The sequence below is a fragment of the Lepidothrix coronata genome, unplaced genomic scaffold (assembly GCF_001604755.1).
Source record: "Lepidothrix coronata isolate B3197 unplaced genomic scaffold, Lepidothrix_coronata-1.0 Scaffold105, whole genome shotgun sequence".
NCBI classification, from domain to species: Eukaryota; Metazoa; Chordata; class Aves; order Passeriformes; family Pipridae; genus Lepidothrix; species Lepidothrix coronata.
This window is the reverse complement of record NW_016690285.1, coordinates 2,770,473-2,779,868: the sequence shown is the minus strand read 5'-3', so window position 1 is coordinate 2,779,868 and position 9,396 is coordinate 2,770,473. Positions and strand designations below refer to the sequence as shown.

The 9,396-nt window shown below is 48.1% G+C and overlaps 1 protein-coding gene across 1 annotated transcript in view; it reads left to right on the top strand.

Annotated features, from left to right (window-relative positions):
• ACVR1C (activin A receptor type 1C) overlaps positions 1 to 8,571 on the top strand; it is a 12,842-nt gene extending 4,271 nt beyond the window's left edge. Inside the window, exons 2-8 of the mRNA XM_017823817.1 lie at positions 256 to 504; positions 1,698 to 1,928; positions 2,265 to 2,432; positions 3,164 to 3,320; positions 3,677 to 3,801; positions 4,534 to 4,664; positions 5,454 to 8,571. Coding sequence (XP_017679306.1) covers positions 256 to 504; positions 1,698 to 1,928; positions 2,265 to 2,432; positions 3,164 to 3,320; positions 3,677 to 3,801; positions 4,534 to 4,664; positions 5,454 to 5,579 — 1,187 coding nt within the window. The 3' untranslated portion in view covers positions 5,580 to 8,571. The remainder of the gene's footprint in view (positions 1 to 255; positions 505 to 1,697; positions 1,929 to 2,264; positions 2,433 to 3,163; positions 3,321 to 3,676; positions 3,802 to 4,533; positions 4,665 to 5,453) is intronic.
• The last annotated feature ends 825 nt before the right edge of the window (positions 8,572 to 9,396 follow it).

Below are 9,396 nucleotides of genomic sequence, written 5' to 3'. Positions count from 1 at the left end.
GATGGGATGGGATGGGATGGGATGGGATGGGATGGGATGGGATGGGATGGGATGATCTGAGGCGGTGGTGTTGGGTGGTGATCAAGAGGCCAAGCTTCCTGCACAGAAGGTGTGTGGGGAAAGACTCCATGCCTTACAGGAATGGGATGTGTCTCATGGCCAGGACAACTGCGGGCAATCTCTGACCCTGCCACGCCGTCCCCCCGCAGCCCCTCCCTGCCGTGTTGCTCCAACCCCGCTCTTGTGTTCCCACAGCGTCGGATTCCCCGGGCAGGGCCGGCCCCAGGCCCGTGGTGCTGGCGGTGACGGTGGCAGTGCCGGTGTGTGTGCTGGTGCTGGTGGCAGTGCTGGCCGTGTGCACCTCCCGGGGCCGCCAACGCCGCGCCCGCCGCGGCCACAAACCACCCAACGTGGAGGAGCCCCTGTCCGAGGGCAACCTGGTGAGCTCCGGGAAGACGCTGAGGGATCTCATCTATGACATGACCACCTCCGGCTCTGGCTCTGGTACGTGGGGTGCCCTGCACGCCGAGGGGCTTTGGGCCGATGCACGTGGCCACCCCTGACAGCAGTGACAGGGCTTCGTGTGCTCCTCTTCTGTCAAACTGCAAAAGTTCTGCTCTATGTTGGAATGGAAGAGTTAAAAGAGCGAGCTCGGAAATCAGATTCAAGTGTGACACCCAGTGCTGCTGGCTGATAAGGAAAGGTACTAAACTCACCTGAGTCAGGATGCTGCTTCTGAAATTTTTAGTGTTTTATTGCAAAATAACTTTACCCAAAATTCTTTTGCTGAGCAGAATGTCCACCTTTCTAGCATTTTTCCTGTTTCTGATACCCAGTCTACTGTGATACCTCCATCACAATGGAGAAGTTTTTAAACCAAAGAAACACAAAAATGAGGTGGAATTAATATATTCCAACTCATCTGACCAGTGACACATCTGGGGTGTACAGCCCAGCTTTCCCTAACTACAGCTTTTATTGAAAATTATGTAGATTGTACTTGCTTTTATTTATAAGTGAAAAATGTAGGAATGGTGCCTAATTTAGTTGACTTTACTTCCATGAGCTGCATACCTCTGAGGATTAAGTTGTTGTTCTTCCCTAACACTTTTTCACAGCTATAATGAGCAGACTTTGGCTTTATTTACCCTGAAGTTTTAACTCTTCCCAGCCACCCCTGAGCCAGGAACAGGGCTGGACTTGTGCTGATCCAGAGCCCCGAGCAGTGGTGCAATTTGATCTGATTTCAGCCAAAATCAAGGCCATCTTGACTTAAAAAAAATATAAAAAGTAATAATTATTTTAAGTCCCCAGAAAACACAGAATCAAACCAAACAAGGTAGAGGTTGTGGCTGGCAAAAGACAGTGGAGCTACTATGATAATTTATCTTTATTTTTGAAAATATCAGTCAGAGGGAAGCAGCTAATTGACTGTAGGACAGCTGCAATTCCTATCAAACCAAGTGGAATAGTTCAGGCCTATTTTTTAATTTTTATTGGGGCTTTTTAATGTTTTTTAAATATACAGACACTGAAAAGTAACGTCTAAAAGGCTGAGTTATTAGTGGGGAGAGGATTTTCCCCTAGCAGTCTTGGAAAACAAAGCCATGAGTGCAGCTCACTGGGAAAGGGCAACGTTGGGATTTGAAGATCACAGTTGAGCTGTTTCCCAAGTACCTGTCTCTCCTTTTAACTAGGTTTGCCCCTGCTTGTCCAGAGAACCATCGCCAGGACGATTGTCCTGCAGGAGATCGTAGGAAAAGGCCGGTTTGGCGAAGTCTGGCGTGGGAAGTGGTGCGGGGAGGATGTGGCTGTGAAAATCTTCTCCTCCAGAGACGAGCGGTCCTGGTTTCGGGAGGCAGAGATTTACCAGACGGTCATGCTGAGGCATGAGAACATCCTGGGCTTCATCGCTGCCGACAACAAGGGTACGGGGCGGGCGCGGCAGCGGGGGCTCCGTCCTCTTGCAGGGCTTTTCCAGCCCTCATAGTTCTGGGGTTCTCTGTGGTGGCCTTGGCAGTGCTGGGTTAGTGGTTGGACTCAACAGTCTTAGAGACCTTTCCAGCCCAACTGATGCTAAATCCCGAGTGTCTGTCTCAGAATAGCTTTCGCTGCCCCCCCATCTGCAGCACCACCTCGAGCTGCGCGCTGTCCTGAGCTCCTTCCCGGTGGGATGACTGGCACACCTGCTTGTTTGCATTCCATGCAAAATGGGAAGGCTTTCCCCAGACACTGTTTTTAATAACCTTGCTTCCTCTGGGTAGATAACGGGACGTGGACTCAGCTCTGGCTTGTCTCCGAGTACCACGAGCAGGGCTCCCTGTTCGACTACCTGAACAGAGGCACGGTGACGGTGGAGGGCATGGTCAGGCTGGCACTGTCCGTGGCCAGTGGCCTGGCCCACCTCCACATGGAGATCGTTGGCACGCAAGGCAAGTGCTTCCCTCCCGCTTGTCCTTTGAGCATTGTAAGGTGCTCCGGTGTTGTTTGCAAAAACATTTATGGGTGATGCGGAATCGTGAAGCATTTTCCAAACTTTTAACACCAAACAGTGTGTGAGCGCTGCAGGGGAACAGGGATGTCACCTTCCCACTTCTACTGTCTGCACTTCATCTGTGGCTTTAAGTGGATAGCTGTGGGAGCAGCTGTGCTAAAGACGAGTGAGTGCTAATGAAGGAAAAATTAGGAAAAACTTCTTCCCCAAAAGGGCTGTCCAGCTCTGGCACAGCTGCCCAGGGCAGTGGTGGGGTCACCATCCCTGGAGGGATTTAAAAGCTGTGTAGGTGTGGCACTTGGGGACATGGGTTAGTGGTGGCTTTGGCAGTGCCATGGGAACAGTTGGCCTCAATCATCTTGGAGGGTTTTTCCAAGCCAAGCCATTTGATGATTCTGTAATTTTCTAAATTAATTTGAAGGGTGAACTTCCAGTTTCTTTTCTCATGTTTTATTCTTGAAATACAGATATTGAAACAAAAATGCCATCAAAGTTTTGTTTTGAAGTTGACGGCATTCAGCAGAGCTTTGCTTGCTCAAAACAGGCTTCAGTTTTTCTACAGGGGATAGTAGCAAAATTGAATAAAACTGGTTTTACATCCTTGCTCATCATATTAAAATCCACACTGTTCTTATCAAAATTGGAGGTTGTTTCTCTCACTGTGAACAGGGAAGCCAGCGATCGCTCACCGAGATCTGAAGTCCAAGAACATCCTGGTGAAGAGGAACGAGACCTGTGCCATCGCCGACCTGGGCCTGGCGGTGAAGCACGACTCGGTGCTCAACACCATCGACATCCCCCAGAACCCCCGCGTGGGCACCAGGAGGTGGGTCAGGCACTGCCAGCCACCAGACGGGCTCACTCTGTGGGGATGGCTCCTCCCAGCCCTCCCCTCCATCACTGATGTCCCCTCCACTCTTGCCATCGGCCGGGGGTCCTGCAGACCCTGTCCCTCCACCCCGGCTGGGTGGGAGGGGAAGGTGGTTGCTGTTCCCATGGAATGGAGCTCCCTGTCCCATGTGGGATGTGGCTCTGGCACAGACATCGTGTGTTGGTCACTCCATATGCTCTGGGCCTGGTCAGGGCATGGCTCCAGTGCCATGAAGGGTCACCTGGCCCTGGCACATGGCAGGGCAACCGTGGCCTTCTGCAGGAGCTAAACTGCCCCTGTGTGCTCCAAAGGTACATGGCTCCCGAGATCCTGGACGACACAATGAACACGAATATCTTTGAGTCCTTCAAACGAGCAGACATTTACTCCCTGGGCCTGGTGTACTGGGAGATAGCCCGGAGGTGCTGCGTTGGAGGTGAGGTGCCTTTTCATACCATCACAGAATCCCAGAGTGGTTTGGGCTGGAAGGGACCTTAAAGCTCATCTTGTTCCACCCCCTGCCATGGGCAGGGACACCTTCCACTAGCCCAGGTTGCTCCAAGCCCCATCCAACCTGGCCTTGGACACTTCCAGGGATCCAGGGGCAGCCACAGCTTCTCTGGGCACCCTGTGCCAGGGCCTCCCCACCCTCTCAGCCAAGAATTCCTTCCCAATATCCCATCTAAACCAGTTTGAACACATTCTCCCTTGTCCTGTCCCTCCATCCCTTGTCCCCAGTCCCTCTCCAGCTCTCCTGGAGCCCCTTTAGGCCCTGGAAGGGGCTCTCAGCTCTCCCTGGAGCCTTCTCTTCTCCACGGGAACTCCCCCAGCTCTCCCAGCCTGGCTCCAGAGCAGAGGAGCTCCAGCCCTGGAGCATCTCCGTGGCCTCCTCTGGACTGGCTCCAACAGCTCCACATGCCTCCTGTTCTGGGGACCCCAGTGCTGGCTGTAGCTCATTTTGTGATCCACACCACTTTTATCTTCAGTAAAACCAAAGCACTCCCAGTTACTGCGGCACTAAGTGAGGACAGAAGATGTCATGGAGTCGTTGTCCAAGGTGGCCCTGAAAGTTCTTCTGTTCTCTCTCATTGCTTGTAGAAACAATTAGAGTTTGTTGTGGAGCAGGTACTTTGTATGTTGTATTACCTCCACAATAAATGTTCCCTAGGAATCACTGAGGAATACCAGTTGCCTTACTACGATGTTGTGCCTTCTGATCCTTCAATAGAAGACATGAGAAGGGTTGTCTGTGAGCAGAAACTCAGACCGAATATTCCAAACCAGTGGCAAAGCTGTGAGGTAAAACCAGTTCTCTGGTTTATTTTAGTTTATTTAGTTTAACTTAGTTAGTTTATTTATTATTATTAGTTTAGTTTAGTTTCTAGTTTATTTTTTCTAGTTTTATTTTATCATTTATATTTTCAAATTTAAATTAAAGCAGAATTTTTGAGTGAGAGACAGGGTGCCCAGCCTCTCCTGAATTGAGATGTTTCAGATGTGTAGTTCTCCTGAATTTAGATGTTTCAGATGTGTAGCTCTCCTGAATTGAGATGTTTCAGATGTGTAGCTCTCCTGAATTTAGATGTTTCAGATGTGTAGCTCTCCTTCAGCTCTCAGGTCAGCTCTTTGTACCAAGTGCTCAACTCTCTTAAACGTGGATCTTCACTAACGCTGCTGCTGTTGTGTCACTGTTTCAGAGAGCTGCACTTTATTTTCCTGTGTTGCACTTGCGAAACAAAGAGCGGGAGGTGCTGGTTGTACTCCTGACCTATTGTTTGCTCCTTGGGAGGGGCAGAGGAGGGGCAGGCACTGAGCTCTGCTCTGTGGAGATCAGGAACAGCACCGAGGGAATGGCTGGAGCTGTGCCAGGGCAGGCTCAGGTTGGATCTCAGGCAAAGGTTCTTCCCCCAGAGGGTGGTTGGCACTGACCAGGCTCCCCAGAGCAGTGGGCACAGCACCAAGGCTGCCAGAGCTCAAGGAGGGTTTGGATGATCCCCTGGGGCACAGGGGGTGACTCTGGGGCTGGGCCTGTGCAGGGTGAGGAGCAGGAGAGGCTGACCCCCGTGGGTTGTGTGTCTGTGTGTGCAGGCGCTGCGGGTGATGGGCCGGGTGATGCGGGAGTGCTGGCACGGCAGCGGCGCTGCCCGTCTCACCGCCCTGCGCGTCAAGAAGACCGTCTCGCAGCTCTGCCTGCAGGAGGACTCCAAAGCCTGACCGACCTCCCCGCGCCAGGAGACGGGAAGGAATTCTACCGTTCACCTTTCCACGTGTGATAGTATTTTTATTTCTGGTCTACCTCAGATAAGGTGGTTCAGTATTGCAGTGCCCGGAGCAGAGCACTGACCTCGAGCGTCGTGTCCGGCCGTGGGAAGAGGCAGCTTGGGACTCGAGTTCGGGTTTGGTACAGCAAGTCCATGACTCGCTTTGCTTTTGTGAGTAAATTGGACACCAGGCGAGTCACAGGAAGGAGGTTAAAGCATCACAAACAGTGTAAAAATACCTTTTGCTGTTGCACTTTTCATCCTCGTCAGACCCCAAATGCCCTGGAAATGTCTGGTGTTGGTTAAAGCTGCTTGCAAAAAAACCCTCATGTCTGTCCTCAAACCAAGTAAAAGACCAAATTTAACCCAGCTTTTTACCTATTTTTATGCAAGAATCTGAAAAGGGGCTATCAGTAAAAGCAATTAAAAAAGATGGAAATTCCACTAAGCATGTACCTTGTGAACAAAACCATTGAGTCAGTTCTCTATTAATATTTATATTTAATGTCTTGGTTTCACATACAATATTATGGTTAGGGTTTGAGTTGTTTTATTCTGTTCATTTGTTTGTTGAACAGATCGACCAAGGGATAACTTTTCTTTCTAACAGTTTTTAGAAGAAATAATAGAGGCAATACTTTTCCATTAGTTACGAAGGGATAAAGTGGGAGAAATTCTACCTAAACTGAGAAAATATTTATTATTAACAATATCTTGCTAATCACTGGTAACATTTTTTTAGTGCCTTTTGATGTGTTGGGGGCAGCTTTAACAAAAGCCAACACAGCCTTTTCAGAGGTTTCTTATGGAATTCTGTAACAGCACCAGGCTGGTGACGAGTATTATAATCTCTGATCATGTTTCCATAATACCACAGCCATCAAAGCGAGGTGTTGTATCAGAATTCACTGATGTTCTGGCATTTTGTGAACTGATGCTTCTGCCCCACTCCATGGCCCATGTATTTTAATATAATGTTCTAATATATTTAATAGCCAAAATTATACATTTCATAATCATATGGTTCTTTAAATCTTTAAATCCAGCTGGTCCATGGAAATTAAGCCCAAAGATGTTTCCAGAATAGCAGAGCTCTGAAAAAATCTTGTGTAGCCCACGCAGCTCCATTGCAGTCAGTTGTTGGCTGATCACAGGTTGTCAGATCAATCTTTGGGGTAAAATCTCTTTAATTGGAACTGTTGCAGGGAAAAATGGGTTAAACTTTTACTGAGTGGGGTGGTCTGTAGTATCAGCACTCTGGATTTCTTCCTGACACACATCTCCGGGAGCTGTGGATCCTTTATGGCTGTTAATTGCCCCTAAAATAGGCTCTGATGCAATTTACCTGTTTGCACAGGTGCTTGTGTTAAACAATGCGGGTCTTTCTGTGGTCTGGAGCTGAGCAGTGGAGAATATTTCCCTTAAATTGCTGGTAGATTTTTCTCCAGTGTGGTTTCTGAGATATAATCGAAGGTGTCTCAGAGATTTGGGCCAGATTGGATGGGGCTTGGAGCAACCTGGTCCAGTGGAAGGTGTCCCTGCCCATGGCAGGGAAGGGAACAAGATGGGCTTTAAGGTCCCTTCCAAACCAAGCCATCCTGTGATTTAATTCTTATGTGCTTCAACTGCATGAACTATCCCGTAGAGCTCAGTAGATGTGACTTTCTGGCTGTTTGAGGAGTAATTTTAGCATGATCCAAAGCATGATGCTGACTTGTGTATCAAAACATTTGCAAACCTAAGATCCAGCATTTGTTCTTGTAGTACATAAGTTGAAAAAAATTCCTTATCTTAGAAAGGAACAATCGAAGATACTTTTTTTTTTAAGTGGGAAAAGGGTTTCAGTTTTCAGTTGCCGTTCTGGAGTCTCTGAAGGTTGTTGTTCAGCCCTATAATTTGAACAAGACCCTTTTGGGCCTGGCTGGGAGGTGTGGGAGGAGGATTCTCAGGCTCAACTCCCTTGCACATGTCACAGCTCCAGCCCCAGGCATACTTTAACCCTTTCCCTGCACATATCTCGTGGTATCAGACATTATAGTCTGTTTGTCCTGGCGTTTCACCTAACTCAGTATTTTTGCACTGGTTTTCTTTTTTCTTTGGTTGTTGAGAGGCGAATGTGTATTTTGGTGAACCAGAGTTAAAACATAACCGAACCAAGGGCTGATGATGTTGTATTGAGCTCTGAAATGTTTGCAAACTCCACAGTCCTTTAAAAAAACCCAAAGAACCATTGTTTTAGTGGCCTTTCCCCTCCATGTGGATCTGTCCAGTTCTAATTTAAGCACAGAGGTTATGCCAAGACACTTCTGTGCGTTTTAGGGAGGCTTAGGTTTCCTCAGAGGTTACAATGTTCCTGCTAATCTTCACTTAAAGCACAAGTTCTTAAACTCATAAAAATTTTCAAGGTCAAGGATGCTCAAACTCCATCACCACATTCAGCCTCTCCTAATTGATGCTTCTAGTTGGAAGGAGTTACTAATATTTTATAGTTTACTTCTAATAACAACCTAAAACTTAATGCAGGGATTATGGACTGAAAGGGAAAGTTAATTAATGTTTCCTCGAGCACCGAATTGTTTTGTGTTTCCTGAGCTGCTGCCCCCAGACACCGCTCGAGAAATTCAGGCTGTAATCTCCTCTGCACTTTGGTACTTTTATTATTTGCACTTAACCAAGGTCGTTCCCTCGTGTAACCCTATAATGAACCCTACAGTATTTTAGTCGTTGCTATGTCACTTCTTTTCTTGGTAATAAATTCAGGAGTTATAGATGAATTTATTTAGAAATATGTCCAGTCCCTACAACAGGTCTGAACTTTGAGCAGGCCACGTTCTTCTCTCAGTCCCTGTCTGCCCAGAGCCCCTGTGCCACTGGTGGGCTGGGGGCTGTCCCCAGCAGGGATGTCCTGGGGGCTGTGCCCAGCAGGGATGTCCTGGGGGCTGTGCCCAGCAGGGGTGTCCTGGGGGCTGTGCCCAGCAGGGGTGTCCTGGGGGCCGGAGGGTTCACAGGCACAGAGGAACAAACCCATTCTTGTGTTCCTGAAGGTGATGGCCCAACCCGCCCTGCTGTGGTTCCATGGGGGTCTGTGAGGCTGTCCTGGGGCTGTCCTTGAGGTGTCCCTGGGGAGTCCTCCCCGAGCAGCACCAGGAGCCAGTCCCCTGCCCTGCCCTGAGCTGTGTGTCTGTGATTCCAGGAGCATCCCCACAGGCTGTGGTACCCCGATCCCCCGAAAGCTTTTAGGGACAGATGTCCAAGTTCTGCTCTAACAGGCAGAACAGTTTATGAATGTACAGGGAGTAAGACTGAGGTACAATATATTTCTGCAGAATATAAGAAATGTGCAATAAGTTGTAGCTTACACTGAATGTATTTTTGGATGAATGGACTTGATGTATTTTGAATGTAGCTGTGACGTTTGTGTCTAAACCTGCTGCTGTTCTCAGTTCCTAAAGAGAAATGTGTCATATTTTGTCAATCTGCAAACCACTTCCTGAGTTGTCTGTTTTTAAAAGAAGCATTAATATTTTACCTGGAACATTGTAATATTTCTGAAATAAGTAGAGTGGTGCAGTGCTCAACCCTCGTCTTGTGAAATACGTGATCTGTGTACACTGTAGAGTTATTTTTAAAACTATTGCTAAAGTTATTGCTTGATATTGCAGCTGCCTGGATGTAAATAATGGTTTAGCTGTTGTATTTTGTACGCGGATTTTTCACCCCACATACTTTGGGGAAGACGTGGTTATTTTAATAAATTCAGTGTACTCTGC